The 20752-nt window shown below is 48.2% G+C and overlaps 1 protein-coding gene and 1 long non-coding RNA gene across 7 annotated transcripts in view; one reads left to right on the forward strand and one right to left on the reverse strand.

The window, feature by feature from the left end:
• The first annotated feature begins 1359 nt into the window (after window positions 1-1359).
• On the forward strand, window positions 1360-19137 carry LOC139250760 (zinc finger protein ZFP2-like). Of its 4 annotated transcripts, none has more exons than XR_011591359.1 (5): window positions 1360-1430; window positions 4970-5056; window positions 11876-13495; window positions 14299-14380; window positions 18259-19137. XR_011591359.1 is itself a non-coding variant. In XM_070873122.1 (3 exons), the coding sequence occupies exon 3, from the start codon at window positions 11983-11985 to the stop codon at window positions 13018-13020; it is 1038 nt and encodes a 345-aa protein (XP_070729223.1). In that variant the 5' UTR covers window positions 1360-1430; window positions 4970-5056; window positions 11876-11982; the 3' UTR covers window positions 13021-14280. The 4 variants fall into 4 exon arrangements, 1 of the variants encoding a protein (XP_070729223.1); XR_011591360.1 differs by having other exon boundaries at window positions 11876-13054; XR_011591361.1 differs by lacking the exon at window positions 11876-13495 and having other exon boundaries at window positions 18259-19130.
• Window positions 17724-20752, reverse strand: part of LOC139250761 (uncharacterized) — a 31723-nt gene continuing 28694 nt past the window's right edge. For all 3 annotated transcript variants that reach the window (XR_011591364.1, XR_011591362.1, XR_011591363.1), the window contains exon 5: window positions 17724-18119. This is a non-coding gene — a long non-coding RNA (uncharacterized lncRNA). The remainder of the gene's footprint in view (window positions 18120-20752) is intronic.

The raw sequence follows: 20752 nt of genomic DNA on the forward strand, positions 1-20752 counted from the left end.
AAGATTCACTACTCTCTGAGAGAAGAAATTCATCCTCATTTCTGGTTAAAATGGGTGACCCCTTATGCTCAGACTTTGCCACCTAGTTCTCGATTCCCCCCACAAGAGGAAACAGAGATCAGCGGGGAAGCTAAAAACCCGATAAAGGAAGTGTTTAAACAATTATTTTGATGCAAAAATTTCTGCAACGCATTTAGTAACAAGTAATTATAATCAAATAACCCATCAAAATTAGCAAAGACAATTACAAAGACCAGAACATTTCAAAGGCAATATGCAGTATGTGTGGAGATCTATTAACCACATTCAAAAATTGTTAAACAATATAGAAAATAAGAGAGTTCCAGTCTTAAGCAAGATAGTTCTTTCAAGGAACGTCAAATGAGTGTAAAGTGAGACACGCCGGTTCAGTGTATGACATCCACAAGCCGTATGCTCAAACGAAACAAGCTTGGGATTTGATGTCGCAAAAGATGAATTGCGTGAGAAGTGAAATAATCTAGAGTAAGAAAAGGCCCAAAATGGAAGTGAAGGGAACATGAATTAGTCTCCCGTGCAGCGGCACGGACCCGGCCTGGATGACCATCAGCAGGTCGGGGCCATCAGAGGGAGCAGGGTGCGGCGGTGGCATTCCATTGTAGGATGGTGACGGCTGCAAAGTCACGTCGCTAATTGCAGTGCGGGCAGGCACAGCAGGAGGGGCGAAGGAGCGGCAATAGATTATAGAAGGCCGTGACCGGGGCCCAGGAGAGGCATGAGTCTGGGGCCCAGAAGGGGCAAGGGCCTAGGGGCAGCATGGGCCAGCCCAAACTGGTATATGTGTGCGCTCAGTCCGTGCAGCACAGCTGGTCTCCAGTCGTCTGGGATAATCCTTGCCACTGGACCAAGACCGAGCTCTGCCAAGCCAGTGTGGTGACTGGTGTGCAAAATCCAAACACAGGCAGGTTCCACCCTTCAAGATGTAGCTCGGGATCTGGAATACTCGGTCCTTCATTAAAACACCTGTGAACTCATTCCTTTTTGGCGTGGAAGCAAATCATCCTCGCTTCCAGGGACTGCCTGTGATGATGATGATGGTTGTGGAGAAATGAAATATTGGACACCCGGTGTTTGAAACAATACTGAGACAGAACACTAATCTCCAGCTCAGGGACAGGGTTATTGGAGCAGCAGGAACAAAGTCTCAGTGCCAGAATGAACATGGTTCAGTGCCCAATGGGAGGCCAGTAGTTCCTGTCCCAGTCACTTAAGTAGTCTTGGGTATTTACCCAGCATTCCCCGCAATGGAGAATGTGCCGACCCCAGACTTCATGGGACCAGTGCGCACGCGCGAGAACTGGCTGTATTTGGAGCATGCGCGGTGCGTGTAATGGCGGAGCGGCTGTGGTGAAATGTGCTCCGTAAAACAGCTCACTTTTAGCGGGGCGGAGGTGAGTAATGGACCAGCGGGGAGTCGGGGAGGCTTCATAAACACCTGGTGCCTTCCGGAAGCCCGGAATAATAACCGGAATATCGGCGCCTGCAGCCTCGAGGCTTTCTCCCGGTCATAGGCCCCGGGTAACGGCGGCCATCTTTGTACAGGAAGGCAGAGTCTGTTCTCCGCCATCTTTGTTCAGTGAGCAGCAAAGCGCATGCGCGGCCATCTTGGTAAAGTAACAGCTGAGTTATATTCTGACACCTCGGATTTCTCACCATCTCCTAAAGGCGCTGCTCAGTGCTCAGCTTCTGGTTACATCCCAGACAATTGTAACAGGAAAGCCCCAGAGCTGTTCACTCCCAGGGTTAGAGTCCCCAGGTACAGTCCCAGGGTTAGAGTCCCCAGGTACAGTCCCAGGGTTAGAGTCCCCATGTTCAGTCCCAGGGTTAGAGTCCCCAGGTACAGTCCCAGGGTTAGAGTCCCCAGGTACAGTCCCAGGGTTAGAGTCCCCAGGTACAGTCCCAGGGTTAGAGTCCCCATGTACAGTCCCAGGGTTAGAGTCCCCAGGTACAGTCCCAGGGTTTGAGTCCCCAGGTACAGTCCCAGGGTTAGAGTCCCCAGGTACAGTCCCAGGGTTAGAGTCCCCAGGTACAGTCCCAGGGTTAGAGTCCCCATGTTCAGTCCCAGGGTTAGAGTCCCCAGGTACAGTCCCAGGGTTAGAGTCCCCAGGTACAGTCCCAGGGTTAGAGTCCCCATGTACAGTCCCAGGGTTAGAATCCCCATGTTCAGTCCCAGGGTTAGAGTCCCCGGGTACAGTCCCTGGGTTAGAGTCCCCATGTTCAGTCCCAGTGTTAGAATCCCATGTACAGTCCCAGGTTTAGAGTCCCCATGTACAGTCCCAGGGTTAGAGTCCCCATGTACAGTCCCAGGGTTAGAGTCCCCATGTACAGTCCCAGGGTTAGAGTCCCCATGTACAGTCCCAGGGTTAGAGTCCCCATGTACAGTCCCAGGGTTAGAGTCCCCATGTACAGTCCCAGGGTTAGAGTCCCCATATACAGTCACAGGGTTATTATCTCATAAGAACATAATAACCTAAGAAATAGGAGCAGGAGTGGATCATTTGGCCCCTGGATCCTGCTCTGCCATTCAATAAGATGATGGCTGATCTGATCATGGACTCAACTCCACTTCCCTGCCCGCTCCCCATCACCCTTTAATCCCTTATCGCTCAAAAACCTGTCTATCTCTGCCTTAATTACATTCAATGACCAAGCGTCCACAGCTCTCGGGCAGAGAATTCCACAGATTTACAACTATCTGAGCGAATAAATTTCTCCTCATCTCAGTTTTAAATGGGTGGCCCCTTATTCTGAGACTATGCACCCTAGTTTTAGTTTACCCTGAGTGGAAATATCCTCTCTGGATCCACCTTGTCCAGTCCCCTCGTTATATGTTTCAATAAGATCACCTCTCATTCTTTTGAACTCCAATGTGTATCGGCCCACCCTAATCAACCTATCCTCATAAGACAATCCCCTCATCGCCAGAATTAACCTCTGAACAGCCTCCAATTCAAGTATATCCTTCCTTAAATACAGAGACCAAACTGCATGCAGTATTCTGGGTGTGGTCTCACCAAAACCCTGTACAATTGTAGCAGGACTTCTCTGCTTTATCCCCCTTGCAATAAAGGCCAATGTTCCATTCGCCTTCCTGATTACTTGCCGTACCTGCGCATTAACTTTTTGTGTTTTATGCACAAACATCCTCAGGTCTCTCTGTCCTGTAGCACTTTGCAATTTTTCTCCATTTAAATTATAATTTGCTTTTCTATTATTTCTGCCAAAGTGGATAACCTCACATTTTCCCATATTATACTACATCTGACAAATCTTTGCCCACTCATTTCGCCTGTCTATATCCCTTTGCAGATTTTTCGTGTTCTCGATTTGCTTTCCCCCCCATCTTTGTATCATCGGCAAACTTGGCTCTATTACACTCGGTGCCTTCTTCCAAGTCATTAATATAGATTGTAAATAGTTGAGGAACGAGCACCGATACCTGAGGCACCCCACTAGTCACCATTTGCCAACCGGAAAAAGACCCATTTATCCTGACTCTCTGTTTTCTGTTAGTTAACCTATCCTCTATCCATGCTAATATACTGCCCCCAACACCATGAGGTTTATCTTGTGCAGTAATCTCTTATATGGCACCTTATCAAATGCCTTCTGGAAATCCAAATACACCACATCCACTGGTTCCGCCTTATCTATTCTGCTTCTTACATCATCAAAGGACTCCAGCAAATTTGTCAAACATGATTTCCCTTTCATAAAGCGATACTGACTCTGCTGGATTGAATCATGCTTTTCCAAATGTTTCGCGACTGCTTCCTTAATAATGGTCTCCAGCATTTTTTCAATGACAGATGTTAGGCCAACTGGTCTATAGTTTCCTGCTTTTTGTCTGCCTCCTTTTTTAAATAGAGGCATTACATTTTTGGTTTCCAATCTGTTGGGACCAACCCAGAATCCAGGGAATTTTGGTAGATTACAACTAATGTGTCCACCATCTTTGCAGCCACTTCTCTTAAGACCTTACGATGTAAGCCATCAGGGCAAGGTGACTTGTCTGCCTTTAGTCCCATTATTTTACCGAGTTCTACTTCATAATGAATAGTGATTGTATTAAGTTCCTGCCTCATGAAAGCCCCTTGATTATCCACTTCGGTATTACTCTCAGTGACCGAGTGTTTTACTCTAATTAAACTGATCTCAGTTTGTTTCTGTTAGATATTAACTCCTGCACGGTCCCAGCAAACACTCCCACTCCCTCATCCCTCCGATGTTGCTGCAGGATAGCTTTGTGAAGATGGGCTCATGGAGAGAAACACCCTGCACGGAATGATCTCAAATTGAGCATCTCCAAGGGACAAAGCTCCCAGCTTTAATCATTCTCTGTCCTTTCCCCCCAAGCCCAGTTCCTTTGCTCAGATTCTGATAAAAGTAAATTGGGAAAAGTGCACTTTGATTTTAACAGGCTGAATTATTGCAGAGAGCTGCGCATGCGCGGTTCAGCCCCACCCCCTGTGTCAATTCCCAGTGAGCAGAAGAGCACATGCACCCTCCCCTCCCCCAGCACTGCCTGCAATCACCATTCACTCAGTGAGCGGAAGAAGATGGTTTAAAACAGCCAGGAATGGTGACACAGTAGCCCCGGGGTAAGGCAGCGAGCAGCAGCCTCCTGACAGCAGCACAACGCATTGGGAGCGTGTCCGCAGATGGGCTCAGAGATCGGCATTGAGTCCGGGGGAAACAGCCTGACAGTGAGGATGTGGGGAGTTTCACAAGGTCATCTATTGCAGGCAACAGGAGAGGAGTGTGGGAGAAGATATTTTAAAGACGGGTTATATTGTTTCGGTGAGCTGAGTTCACCAAAACCGTGTTGCTGGTGATTGAGAGCTACATTGTTGCTCCCTCAGGTACATCATATTCTCTCCTGCATCCATATCTTAGAACTAATAATGTTCTCGTATTATTATTCTCACAGCAAAATTATTCAACCAGCCAGAACAAATGTGATCTTTCCTCCACCCAGAACACAAGGAACAGTGCAGGCAGCTCCTTCTCACACACAGTAAGTAGATTATCACTCACAGAGCACAGACACACAGAACTGGCCTCAAGTCTATTGTCACAGACAGCAGAAGCTGTCAGTCCCACAGTGATCCGAAGTGGCAGAGATACATTGTGAATCTTACAGCCACATGGAGCAGTAGAATCAGATGCTGTTTCACCATTGAAACAGATCACCCTGACATTAAACACCCACACTCACTTGCCAGAAACTGGCAGGTAGAGAATAAAAGACAATCATCTATCAGAAAAAATGTCAAACAGATAGTATAAACCACATTAGCATATCAGAAGCTGATGGGTACAGAGCAAAAGCCATATTCATGTTTCAGAATCTGACAGATTCAGTATTTAAACCCACCGAACATACCAGAAGATGACAGGTGCAGAATAAACCCCACATTCCCGTACCACAGACTGACAGATACAGTTTACAACACACACCCACATATATGAAAGTGACAGTAACAGAATAAAATCCCCACTTGCATACCAGAGAGTGACAGGTAAAGAGCTCTCTTTCATTCCAGAAACTGACAGGTACAAACGAAAGCCCACTCGCAATTAAACAGAAACTGGCAGTTATAGAGTAAGGCCCACAATCACATATCAGAACTTGACGGGTACAGAATAAAACCTAGACTCCCATAACAGAAATGGAGATACAGAGAAAGGCCCACACTCACATCGCAGACACAGATAGAAACAGAGTGAAACTCAGACTCATTTACCAGAGACCGACAGATTCAGCATAAACACTCACCTCCATAACACAAATTGACAGTTAGAAAGTAAAACCAATACTATAAGAGATTGGGGGTACACAGTAAAACAATACTAACATACTGGAGAATGACGGGTATGCAGTAGAGCTCACATTCACATCACAGAGATGGACAGATACAGCACAAAATACACACTCACTCACCAAAAATGGAAAGATACATTGAAACATTGAAAATAGGTGCAGGAGCAGGCCATTCGGCCCTTCTAGCCTGCACCACCATTCTATATGATCATGGCTCATCATGCAACTTCAGTACCCCACTCCCGCTTTCTCTCCATACCCCCTGAGCCCCTTAGCCGTAAGGGCCACATCTAACTCCCTCTTGAATAAATCCAACAAACAGTACTCCACAACTTTCTGTGGTAGAGAACTTCACAGGTTTACCACTCTGGGTGAAAAAGTTTCTCCTCATTTCAGTCCGATAAGGCTTACCCCTTATCCTTAGACTGTGACCCCTGATTCTGGACTTCCCCAACATCAGGAACATTCTTCCTGCCTCTAACCTGTCCAGTTCCGTCATAATTTTATATGTTGCTATGAGATCCCCTCTCATTCTTCTAAATTCCAGTGAGTGTAAGCCTAGCCGATCCAGTCTTTCTTCATATGTCAGTACTGCCATCCCGGGAATTAGTCTGGTGAACCTTCGCTGCAGTCCCTCAATAGCAAGCACGTTCTTCCTCAGATTAAGAGACCAAAACTGCACACAATACTCAAGGTGTGGTCTCAGCAAGGCCCTGTACAATTGCAGTAAGACTTCCCTGCTCGTATACTCAAATCGCCTTGCTATGAAGGCCAGCATGCCAGTTGCTTTCTTTACTGCCTGCTGGACCTGCATGTCTACCTTCAGTGACTGATGTACCATGACACCCAGGTCTCTTTGCACCTCCCATTTTACTAATCTGTCACCATTCAGATAATCTGCCTTCCTGTTTTTGCACCCAAAGTGAATAATCTCACATTTATCCACATTATACTGCATCTGCCATGCAATTGCCCATTCACCTAACCTGTCCAAGTCACCCTGCAGCCTTTTAGCATCCGACTCACAGCTCACACTGCCACCCAGCTTAGTATCATCTGCAAATTTGTAGATATTACGTTAAATTCCCTCATCTAAATAATTAATGGATGTTGTAAATTACTGAGATCCCAGCACTGAACCTTCCGGCACCCCACTAGTCAATGCCTGCCATTCTGAAAAGGACACGTTTATTCCCACTCTTTGCTTCCTGTCTGCCAAGCAGTTCTCCCTCCACATCAATACATTACCCCCAATACTATGTACCTTAATTTTGCACACCAATCTCTTGTGTGGGACGTTGTCAAAAGCCTTTTTTAATTCCAAATGCACCACATCCACTGGTTCTCCCTTATCCACTCTACTAGTTACATCCACAAAAAACTCAAGAAGATTTGTCAAGCATGATTTCCCTTTCATAAATCCATGCTGACTTGGACCGATCCTGTCACTGCTTTCCAAATGCTATGCTATTACATCTTTAATAATTGATTCCAGCATTTTCCCCACCACCGATGTCAGGCTAACCGGTCTATAATTCCCTGTTTTCTCTCTCCCTCATTTTTTAAAAAGTGGGTTTACATTAGCTACCCTCCAATCCATAGGTACTGATCCAGAATCTATCGAATGTTGGAAAATGACCACCAATGCATCTACTATTTCTAGGGCCACTTCTTTAACTACTCTGGGACGCAGACTATCAGACCCTGGGGATTTATCGGCCTTCAGTCCCATCAGTTTCCCTACAACCATTTCCTGACTAATAAGGATTTCCCTCAGTTCATCTTTCCCGTTAGACCCTCGGTCCCCTAGTATTTTCGGCAGGTTATTCGTGTCTTCCTTAGTGAAGACAGAACCAAAGCATTTGTTCAATTGGTCTGCCATTTACTTGTTCCCCATTATAAATTCACCTGATTCTGACTGCAAGGGGCCGACATTAGATTTCACTAATCTTTTTCTCTTCACATATCTATAGAAGCTTTTGCAGTCAGTTTTTTATGTTCCCTGCAAGCTTATTCTCATATTCTATTTTCCCCCTCCTTATTACACCCTTAGTCCTCCTCTGCTGAATTCTAAATTGCTCCCAGTCCTCAGGTTTGCTGCTTTTTCAGGCCAATTTATGTGCCACTGCCCCTAATTTCCTTGGTTAGCCACGGTTGAGCCACCTTTCATGTTTTATTTTTACGCCAGACAGGGATGTATAATAGTTTTAATTCATCCATGTGATCTTTAAATGTCTGCCATTGCCTATCCACCATCAACCCTTTAAGTATTATTCGCCTGTTTATCCCAGCCAAATCACGTCTCATACCATCGAAGTTTCCTTCAAGTTCAGGACCCTAGTCTCTGAGTTAACTGTGTCGCTCTCCATCTTAATGAAGAATTCTACCATATTATGGTCACTCTTCCCTATGGGGCCACGCACGACTAATTGCTAATTAATCCTCTCTCGTTACACAAGACCCAGTCTAGGATGGCCGGCTCTCTAGTTGGTTCCTCGACATATTGGTCTAGAAAACCATCCCTTATACACTCCAGGAAATCCTCCTCTACAATATTGCTACCGGTTTGGTTCGCCCAATCAATATGTAGGTAAAAGTCACCTATGGTAACTGCTGTACTCTTATTGCACGCCTCCCTAATTTCCTTTTTGATGCCATCCCCAACCTCCCTACTACTGTTAGTTGGGTTTGTTTACAGACCACCAAACGTTTTCTGCCCTTTGTTGTTTCGCAGCTCGACCCATACAGATTCCACATTATCCCAGCCAATGTCCTTCCTTACTATTGCATTAACCTCCTCTTTAACCATTAACTCTACCCCACCTCCTTTTCTTTCTTCAATATTGAATACCCCTGCATATTATGTTCCCAGCCTTGGTTACCCTGGAGCCATGTCTCTGTAATCCCAATTACATCATATCCATTAACAGCTATATGTGCAGTTAATTTGTCCACCTTATTACCAATGATCCTCACTTTGAGACTCAGAGCCTTCAGGCTTGTTTTTTTAACACTCTTTATCCTTTTAGAATTATGTAGTAATGTGGCCCTTTTTGATACAGAATGAAACCCACAGGCAATTACCAGAAATTGACAGGAACAGGATAAAATCCACGCTCTCGTATCAGAAACTAACATACAGAGTAAAATCCTCATCCACATACCAGAGATGGACAGATATGAGTAAAATCCACACTCCCATACGAGACTACATTAAAAAATAAGAACATAAAAAATAGGAGCAAGAGCAGGCCATACGGCCCCTCGAGCCTGCTCCACCATTTAATACGATCATGGCTGATCCGATCATGGACTCGGGTCCACTTTCCTGCCCACTCCCCATAACCCCTTATTCCCTTATCGGTTAAGACACTGTCTATCTCTGTCTTAAATATATTCCATGTCCCAGATTCCACAGCTCTCTTGAGGCAGCGAATTCCACAGATTTACAACTCTCAGAGAAGAAATTCCTCCTCATCTCAGTTTTAAATGGAGGGCCCCTTATTCTAAGATTATGGCCCCTATTTCTCGTCTCCCCGATCAGTGAAAACATCCTCTCTGCTACCACCTTGTCAAACCCCCTAATTATCTTATACGTTTCGATAAATCACCTCTCATTCGTTCTTCTGAATTCAATGAGTAGAGGCCCAACCTCCTCAACCTTTTCTCATAAGTCAACCCCCTCATCTCCGGAAACAACTCAGTGGACTTTCTCTCAACTTCCTGCAAACAAGTGTATCCTTTCATAAATATGGAAACCAAAACTGCATGCAGTATTCCAGGTGTGGCCTCACCAATACCCTGTGTAACTGTAGCAAGACTTCCCTGCTTTTATACTCCAGCCCCTTTGCAATAAAGGCCAAGATTGCATTGGCCTTCCTGATCACTTGCTGCACCTGCATACTAACCTTTTGTGTTTCATGCACAAGTACCCCCAGGTCCCGCTGTACTGCGGCACTTTGCAATCTCTCTCCATTTAAATAATAACTTGCTCTTTGATTTTTTTCTGCCATAATGCATGACCTCACACTTTCCAACATTATACTCCATCTGCCAAATTTTTGCCCACTCACTTAGCCTGTCTATGTCCTTTTACAGATTATTTGTGTCCTCCTCACACGTTGCTTTTCCTCCCATCTTCATATCGTCAGCAAACTTGGCTACGTTAAAGTCGGTCCCTTCTTCCAAGTCGTTAATATAGATTGTTAATAGCTGGGGTCCCAGCACTGATCCCTGCGGCACCCCACTAGTCACTGATTGCCAACCCAAGAATGAACCATTTACCCCAACTCTCTGTTGTCTGTTAGTTAGCCAATCCTCTATCCATGCTAATATATTACCCCCAGCCCCGTGAACTTTTATCTTGTGCAGTAACCTTTTATGTGGCATATTGTCAAATGTCTTCTGGGAATCCAAATACAAAAGACCCACTTTATCCACCCTGTTCATTACATGCTCAAAGAATTCCAGCAAATTTGTCAAACTTAACTTCCCCTTCATAAATCCATGCTGACTCTGCCTGACCGAATTATGCTTTTCCAAATGTCGTGCTATTGATTCTTTAAAAATGAACTCTTCAACATTTTCCCAACCACAGATGTTAGGCTAACTGGTCTATAGTTTCCTGCTTTTTGTCTGCCTCCTTTTTAACCGAGTGCGGCTCTCAGTCCCCAGGCAACACCGAGTGCGGCTCCCGGGCCCCGGGCAAAACTGAGTGCGGCTCTCTGGCCCCGGGCAGCACCGAGTGCGGCTCTCAGTCACCGGGCAACACCAAGTGCGGCTCCCGGGCCCCGGGCAACACCGAATGCGGCTCTCAGTCCCCGGGCAACACCGAGTGTGGCTCTCAGTCCCCGGGCAACACCGAGTGCGGCTCTCAGTCCCCGGACAACACCGAGTGTGGCTCTCAGTCCCCGGGCAACACCGAGTGCGCCTCCCGAGCCCCGGGCAACACTGAGTGCGGCTCTCGGGCCCCGGGCAGCACCGAGTTCGGCTCTCAGTCACCGGGCAACACCGAGTGCGGCTCCCGGGCCCCGGGCAACACCGAATGCGGCTCTCAGTCCCCGGGCAACACCGAGTGTGGCTCTCATTCCCCGGGCAACACCGAGTGCGGCTCTCAGTCCCCGGACAACACCGAGTGTGGCTCTCGGTCCCCGGGCAACACCGAGTGTGGCTCTCAGTCCCCGGGCAACACCGAATGCGGCTCTCAGTCCCCGGACAACACCGAGTGTGGCTCTCAGTCCCCGGGCAACACCGAGTGCGGCTCTCAGTCCCCGGGCAACACCGAGTGCGGCTCCCGGGCCCCGGGCAACACCGAGTGTGGCTCTCATTCCTCGGGCAACACCGAGTGTGGCTCTCAGTCCCCGGACAACACCGAGTGTGGCTCTCAGTCCCCGGGCAACACCGAGTGTGGCTCTCAGTCCCCGGACAACACCGAGTGTGGCTCTCAGTCCCCGGGCAACACCGAGTGAGGCTCTCGGTCCCTGGACAACACCGAGTGCGGCTCTCGGTCCCCGGGCAATGCCAAGCGCGGCTCTCGGGCCCCGAGTCAGAGCCACCGGGCCCGGCCCCAGCAACCCCCGGGGGCAGCACCTCCCCCACACCAGGCAAACAACAACATACAGCAGGCCCAGCAATTCCCAGCCGCTCTGTATCAGGGTGGGCGCTGGATGTGGAAGTCATTCACTGGCCTCCTGTGTGGGTCTATTTGTTACATCAGTTTGAGCTGGATGGAGAGCGGGGAGAAGCTGCTGGGTATCACCCCCAGTAATTCTGGGCCCAGTGGGAACAACAATTTCCCATGTGGGCCTGTCGAGGGAGTGTGTTCCCTTCCCTGAATGACAACAGTGACCCAGATGTGTTTTTACGACAATCCGGCAGCTTTCATGGTCACTTTTTTCTAGTGCCGGCCCCACAAATGAACAGATTCATTAAGCTCAATTTCACAACCTGCCTTTGTGTTTTTGTGGGTTCTCTCTCACACTCACTTTTTCCTGTTTAAAATTCACTTTACAGGGTGTTAAAAGGGAAGGATTTGTAGACTGGAAGCTCAAACCAAACATCACCTCAAGATCTGACGGTCACTCAATATATCGGGACTGGAATATCATCAGCTTTTGACCATGGAAGCAGAAGGCACCGTTCACAGTGGGGAGAAACGGTACACGTGCTCTGTGTGTGGACAAGGCTTCAGTCAATCATCCAAACTGGAGAGACACAAGTGCAGTCACACTGGGGAGAAACCAATTAAATGTGGGGATTGTGGGAAACGTTTCAACTGCCCGTCCCAGCTGGAAACACATCGACGAGTTCACACTGGGGAGAGGCCGTTCACCTGCTCCGACTGTGGGAAGGGATTCATTCAGTCATCCGACCTGCTGAAACACCAGCGAGTTCACACTGGGGAGAGGCCGTTCACCTGCTCCGACTGTGGGAAGGGATTCACTGCATCATCCCACCTGCTGATACACCAGCGAGTTCACACTGGGGAGAGGCCGTTCACCTGCTCCGAGTGTGGGAAGAGATTCACTGCATCATCCAGCCTGCTGATACACCAGGGAGTTCACACTGGGGAGAGGCCATTCACCTGCTCCGAGTGTGGGAAGAGATTCACTGCATCATCCAGCCTGCTGATACACCAGGGAGTTCACACTGGGGAGAGGCCGTTCACCTGCTCTGACTGTGGGAAGGAATTCGCTGTATCATCCAGCCTGCTGATACACCAGGGAGTTCACACTGGGGAGAGGCCATTCACCTGCTCTGACTGTGGGAAGGAATTCGCTGTATCATCCAGCCTGCTGATACACCAGGGAGTTCACACTGGGGAGAGGCCATTCACCTGCTCCGAGTGTGGGAAGAGATTCACTGCATCATCCAGCCTGCTGATACACCAGCGAGTTCACACTGGGGAGAGGCCGTTCACCTGCTCTGACTGTGGGAAGGAATTCACTGCATCATCCCACCTGCTGAAACACCAGCGACTTCACACTGGGGAGAGACCTTTTAAATGTTCTGAGTGTGGGAAGGGATTTACTCGGTTATCCCACCTGCTGATACACCAGCGAGTTCACTCTGGGGAGAGGCCGTTCACCTGCTCTGAGTGTGGGAAGGGATTCTCTCTGTCAGGCAACCTGCTGAGACACCAGCGAGTTCACAAGTGACTGCAGGGGTTGGATTCTGTTGTTATTGCGGCTGGTAATCACATCCTGGACTAAATTGTGTTAATTCTGATAGTTGGGGTTTATAAATCCTGTAACGCTGATGTTAATAACTCCTGTAACTGGATTGGAGTTTAATATTTGGGATATAGACACACAAATTAGTGTTGCTTTCAACACATTGCTGTGGATTTTTGTCTTTACCACCTGAGTGTTTCGCATCACCTGATTGGAGCTGAGAAAGGACATTCTGTGGAGAGGATTTTACAGGGGGAACAGAACTTCAGCCTGGACACAGTCCTTCAGGGCCACACAGAGATCACCTCATTCTTTTGAACTCCAATGTGTCTAGGTCCAACCTAATCAATCTATCGTCATAAGTCAACCCCCTCATCTCTGGAATCAACTCTGGAATCTGCAGCAGACATGAGCAAGGACTTGAGGCTTATTAAATGACACATATTTCATTACAGACAAGGTTAGACTGGGAAAAATGTTCAGTTAGAACATGAGAACATAATAAATAGGAGCTGGAGTAGGCCATTTGACCCCTCGGGTCTGCTCCGCAATTCAATAAGATCATGGCTTATCTGATCATGGACTCAGTTCCACTTCCCTGCCCACTCCCCATAATCCTGTACTCCCTTAATCGCTCAAAGATCTGTCTATGTTTCCGCCTGAAATATATTCAAAGACCCAGCCTCCACAGCTCACCTGGGCAGAGAATTCCACAGATTTACAACCCGCAGAGAAGAAATTCCTCATCTCAGTTTTAATTGGGTGGTCCCTTATTCTAAGACTATGTCTCCTTCTTTTAGTTTCCCCTATGAGGGGAAATATCCTCTCAGCATCCACCTTGTCGAACCCCCTTATTATCTTATGTTTCGATAAAATCATCTCTCATTCTTCTGCACTCCAATGTGTTTAGGCCCAATCTACTCAACCTATTTTCATAAGTCAATCCCCTCATCTCCAGAATCAACCGAGTGAACCATATTCGAACAGCCTCCAATGCAGATATATCCTTTTTGTAAATATGGAGACCAAAATACAGAGTCTTTTACAGGCAAAATGCCAATCAAACCAGCAACACACTGGCACCTTAACAGTGTGTCATTGGCCTATAGGCGTTTCTTTAATAGATTTGCTGAGTGGATATAAAGTTAAACCAGGTTTGCAGGCGTGATGCTCTATTCACATATTGAAGGTAGAAGAGATGCTGTGGGGCACATGCTAAGTCCAGTAGCTGAAAGTGATTAACAGACTGGGTTTTGTGTTTAGTGATTCCAGGCGTGTTACCAATACCAGCAAAATCGAGGCCCATGGAATAACGGGGACAGTGGCAGCATGGATATGAAAGTGGGTAAGTGACACACACAGAGTCGTGGTGAATGGTTGTTTTTCAGACTGGAGGAAGTGGTGTTCCCCAGGGGTCGGTATTGGGTCCACTGCTTTTTTTGATCTATATTAATGACCTATGTACAGGGCACAATTTCCAAATCTACAGCTCACACAAAACTTGGAAGTACAGTGCACCGTGAGGAGGTAGTGACAGACTTCGAACCCCCTTATTATCTTATGTTTCGATAAAATCACCTCTCATTCTTCTGCACTCCAATGTGTTTAGGCCCACTAGCTTCCACTCTAAAAATGAGTCCTTTGGTGGCTGAACAGCCCACCCATTACACCAGCGTGTCTATGTGGCAGATGAAATTTAACGTAGAAATGTTCAAAAGTGATACATCTTTGTCGGAAGAAAGAGGAGAGAAAATATAAGCTAAAGGGTACAATTGTAAAGGGGTGCGTGAACAGAGAGACCCAGGAGTATGTGTGCACCAATCACTGAGGGTGGCAGTGCTGGTTGAGAAAGTGGTTACAAAGACTTACGGGATCCTATTTTTCATGAATAGAGGTATAGAGTACAGAAGTGTGGATATTATGTTGAACCTGCATAAAACTCTGGTTCGGCCTCAACTGGAGTATTGTGTGCAGTTCTGGGTCGTCATCATCATCATAGGCAGTCCCTCGAATTGAGGAAGACATGCTTCCACTCTAAAAATGAGTCCTTTGGTGGCTGAACAGTCCAATACGAGAGCCACAGTCCCTGTCACAGGTGGGAGAGATAGTCGTTGAGGGAAGGGGTGGGTGGGACAGGTTTGCCGCATGCCCTTTTTGATGCCACGGTTGATTTCTGCATGCTCTCGGCGATGAGACTCGAGGTGCTCAGCGCCCTCCCGGATGCTCTTCCTCCACTTAGGGCGGTCTTTAGCCAGGGACTCCCAGGTGTATCAGGGAGGCTTTGATGGTGTCCTTGTAACATTTCATCAGCCACACCTTTGGCTCGTTTGCTGTGAAGGAGTTCTGAGTAGAGTGCTTGCTTTGGGAGTCTCGTGTCTGGCATGCGAACAGTGTGGCCTGCCCAGCGGAGCTGATCAAATGTGGTCAGTGCTTCAATGCTGCAGATGTTGGCCTGGTCGATGACGCTAACGTTTGTGTGTCTGTCCTCCCAGGTAATTTGTATGATCTTGCGGAGACATCGTTATTGGTATTTCTCCAGCAACTTGAGGTGTCTACTGTACATAGTCCATGTCTCTCAGCCATACAGGAGGGTGGGTATTACAACAGCCCTGTAGACCATGTGCTTGGTTGTAGATTTGAGGACGTGGTCTTCAAAGACACTTTTCCTCAAGCGGCCGAAGGCTGCACTGGAGGCGGTGTTGAATCCTGTCGTCAATGTCTGCTCTTGCTGACAAGAGGTTCCTGAGGTATGGGAAATGGTTCACACTGTCCAGGGCCGTGCCATGGATTTTGATGACTACGGGGGGTGGGTGAAGTGGGGAGTGCTATGTGGCGAGGACAGGCTGGTGGAGGACCTTTCTCTTATGGATGTTTAGTGTAAAGCCTATGCTTTCGTAACGTCAGTAAATACGTCGACTATGATTTGAAGTTCAGCCTCTATATGTGCGCAGACACAGGTATTATCCGCGTACGGTAGCTCAACGACAGAGATTGAGGTGGTCTTGGACCTGGCCTGGAGACGACGAAGGTTGAACAGGTTCCCACTGGTTCTGCAGTATAGTTCCACTCCAGCGGGGAGCTTGTTGACTGAACTGGAGCAATTCTGGCTACCACATTTTAGTAAGCATGCGAAGGCCTTTTAAGAGATTGCAGAAAAGATTTACGAGAATGAATCCAGGGATGAGGGACTTCAATTACGTGGATAGTCTGGAGAAGTTGAGGTTGTTCTCAGAACAGAGAAGATTGAGAGGAGATTTGACAGAGGTGTTCAAAATCATTAGAGGTCTGGTCAGAGTAGCTGGAGTGGGATTAGCAGAAGCTCTTGCAGATAGCCAACATAGGCTCGACGGGCAAATGGCCTCCTTCCATTTTGTAACCAGTCTCTGATTCTATGAAGAAGAAAAATGTGTTGCCCAGGATGCTCCATCTCCCGGGCACTGGGACCCAGTTGGGAACAGAGACTCTGAAGCCCCGCCCACTCTCTGATCCTGAACGAAGATGGCCACGCATGCGCCCTGATCCCGCCCTGTGCAAGATGGCGGCCAGTGACACCGCTCACCCGGGGCCTGTCACCACGGGGCCTGTGGGCTCTAATTCGGGGCCTGAGATTTATTCTGTATCTAAGCCGTGCTGTACCTGCTCTGGTAGTGTTAAATAGGACAGTGTAGATGAAGCATTTTAATACATACGTAAAATGACGGACAGGTAAAGACCATCTGGTCCATCAAGCCTGTCCCACACAATTGCGATATATCACAGCGTATACACTCCACTCCACCCGAATCCATGTGATCTCCTGGGAGAGGCAAAAATACAGATTTAAAATAAACCTAGGACAATTTGGGAAAATAAAATCTGGGAAATTCCTCTCCAACCCAAGTGATGGAAACTAGTCCAGGAGATCACTCTGGCCATGAAACTCCCTGCAGTACCTGCCTTCTGTAAGTGTTAATCTCCGCCGCAGCCAGAAACAAATCCAGCTTTTACTTGAAGGAATTCAATGAGTCTGTATCCACCACATGAGAGGGCAGCTTGTTCCAGAGGTCTACTGTTCTCTGGGAAAAGAACCACCTCCTGATGTCTAACCTAGATCTAGCCTTGTACAACTGAAATTTGTGTCCCCTGGTCCTGCCTAACCTATTTAATTGACATAAACAGTCAGCTGGAACACTCTCTTTCACTTTCATTATCTTATAAACCGCAATCATATCGCCCTAAGTCTACGCTGCTCTAAGGTAAAGAGTCCCAACTCTTTTAACCCATCTTGATAACTAAGATCCTTTAGACTTGGAATTAGTCGAGTGACCCTTTCCAGAACCTCAATATCACCCAGCATGCGAGGAGACTAAAACTGGACAGAGTATTCCAAGTGTGGCCTGACTAAGGTCTTGTACTCGGACAAAACAGTACTCCTCGTCTTATACTGAATTGTCCTATGGATACACCCCAGCACCCTATTTGCTCTAACTGTCGCTGCACTGCATTGCTCGTGTACCTTTAAGGGTGTATTCACTAGAATGTCTAAATCTCTTTCTATCTCCACCATCTTTAATGCCTTTCCCTGGAGGGTGTATGAATGTTGAGCATTTGCCCTGCCCACATGCATAACACTGAACTTATCTAAGTTATACATCATTTTCCAGTTGTTAGTGTTAGTTTTTATCAGAAGAATCACTCAACACTCAGAGTCGGTTCCAACGCCAGTGCGGCCTTTAATTACGCCAGCGGGGAGGAAATCACAAGACTGAGTCCAGGCTTCTCTCCGCTGAACAAAGGGTTTCATGGATCTTTATAGGTTTTACAACAGTTTACTACAGTTACATACAACAGTTTACTACAGTTACATTAGACCAATAGCGTTAGTCTCTAAACGTAAAGTGGCTCATGTGTTGCGAAGGGGTGTGTTGCTAGGGATGACTCATGTGTCTTGTAACATGGCCTGGGCTTCTCTTATCTTACTGTCCTTGGATGCTGGAATTGGGTAGCCTCCTTATCCCCATCCAGCTACAGAGCCGTATTGTTACTAGAACATTTGGTCCTGAGGTATGCTGATTAGAGACACCTGCAGAGCTTGCATGCTGGTCCTGTGTGTGGGAAACAACAAGTATCAGTCTCCAGGAATGCAGTCTATTTCAGCTAACAGAAATCCCTTGAGGCTTCACTGGTTACCATTTTATGGTACAAGTTACATGTTACATATTTAATTCTAACCTTATCCTACAGGTGCTGTTGCCCGAGGGTGCCTAATACCTACAACACAGTCATGAGGCCAGTGTCCCAACACTTCAACATCTGCCTGCATCAGACGAGCCACTTCTACAGTTCGAGCACTCGCACAGATCTTGGTATCATTTCAAAATTGTGCCCCAACCCCAAAATCCAGATCATTAATAAAAATAGGGAAAAGCAATGGTCCCAACACTGATCCCTGCAGGACACCACTGGTGACTGGTCTCCAAACAGATCCAAATCCATCAAAAACTGCTCTTTACCTACATCCTGCCGGCCAGTTCTGTATCCACTTCAATATATTTCACTAATACCAGAGACTCCGATCTTCGAGAAGCCTCTTGTGCGATACCTTATCAAAAGGTTTTTGGAAATCTATGCAGACAATGTCTACTGGGCTTCCCTCATCCACCAACATTGTAACTTCTTCAAAAAATACAATTAGAGTTGTGAGACATGAACTCTTTATGAAGCCATGTTGGCTTTCCCTAATATGTCCCTCCCTATCCAAGTATTCATACATTGCATCCCTTATGATTCTTTCAAGCATCTTACCTATTACTGATATTAAACTGATGGGCCTATAGTTACCCAGGTCTGCCTTGTCACATTGTTTTAAAAATGGGGACTACTTTAGCCTCCTTCCTATCTGTAAGGCCCATTCCAGAGTGCAGTGAGCTATTAAACATACAGGCCAGGGGCTCACACAGCACATGTCCCATCTCCCGGAGGGGCTCACACAGCACATATCCCATCTCCCGGAGGACCCTCACACAGCACATGTCCCATCTCCCAGAGGACCCTCACACAGCACATGTCCCATCTCCCGGAGGGGCTCACACAGCACATGTCCCATCTCCCGGAGGACCCTCACACAGCACATGTTCCATCTCCCGGAGGGGCTCACACAGCACATGTCCCATCTCCCAGAGGACCCTCACACATCACATGTCCCATCTCCCGGAGGGGCTCACACAGCACATGTCCCATCTCCCGGAGGGGCTCACACAGCACATGTCCCATCTCCCGGAGGACCCTCACACAGCACATGTCCCACCTCCCGGAGGACCCTCACACAGCACATGTCCCATCTCCCGGAGGGGCTCACACAGCACATGTCCCATCTCCCGGAGGACCCTCACACAGCACATGTCCCATCTCCCGGAGGACCCTCACACAGCACATGTCCATCTCCCGGAGGACCCTCACACAGCACATGTTCCATCTCCCGGAGGACCCTCACACAACACATGTCCCATCTCCCGGAGGACCCTCACACAACACATGTCCATCTCCCGGAGGGGCTCACACAGCACATGTCAAATCTCCTGGAGGGGCTCACACAGCACATGTCCCATCTCCCGGAGGGGCTCACACAGCACATGTCCCATCTCCTGGAGGGGCTCACACAGCACATGTCCATCTCCCGGAGAACCCTCACACAGCACATGTCCCATCTCCCGGAGGACCCTCACTCAGCACATGTCCTATCTCCCTAAGGACCCTCAGACAGCACATGTCCCATCTCCCGGAGGACCCTCACACAGCACATGTCCCATCTCCCGGAGGGGCTTACACAGCACATGTCCCATCTCCCGGAGGGGCTCACACAGCACATGTCCCATCTTCCGGAGGACCCTCACACAGCACATCTCCCATCTCCCGGAGGATCCTCACACAGCACATGTCCCATCTCCCGGAGGGTTTCACAGAGCACATGTCCCATCTCCCGGAGGGGCTCACACAGCACATGTCCCATCTCCCGGAGGACCCTCACACAGCACATGACCCATCTCCCGGAGGGGCTCACACAGCACATGTCTCATCTCCCGGAGAACCCTCACACAGCACACGTCCCATCTCCCGGAGGATCCTCACACAGCACATGTCCCATCTCCCGGAGGACCCTCACACAGCACACGTCACATCTCCCGGAGGACCCTCACACAGCACATGTCCCATCTCCCGGTGGACCCTCACACAGCACATGTCCCATCTCCCGGAGGGGCTCACACAGCACATGTCCCATTTCCCGGAGGATCCTCACACAGCACATGTCCCATCTCCCGGAGGACCCTCACACAACACAAGTCCCATCTCCCGGAGGACCCTCACACAGCACATGTCCCATCTCCCGGAGGATCCTCACACAGCACATGTCCTATCTCCCGGAGGACCCTCACACAGCACATGTCCCATCTCCCGGAGGATCCTCACACAGCACATGTCCTATCTCCCGGAGGATCCTCACACAGCACATGTCCCATCTCCCGGAGGATCCTCACACAGCACATGTCCTATCTCCCGGAGGGGCTCACACAGCACATGTCCTATCTCCCGGAGGATCCTCACACAGCACATGTCCTATCTCCCGGAGGACCCTCACACAGCACATGTCCTATCTCCCGGATGATCCTCATACAGCACATGTCCCATCTCCTGGAGGACCCTCACACAGCACATGTCCCATCTCCCGGAGGATCCTCAC

This window comes from Pristiophorus japonicus, unplaced genomic scaffold, assembly GCF_044704955.1.
Source record: "Pristiophorus japonicus isolate sPriJap1 unplaced genomic scaffold, sPriJap1.hap1 HAP1_SCAFFOLD_42, whole genome shotgun sequence".
Classification (NCBI taxonomy): domain Eukaryota; kingdom Metazoa; phylum Chordata; class Chondrichthyes; family Pristiophoridae; genus Pristiophorus; species Pristiophorus japonicus.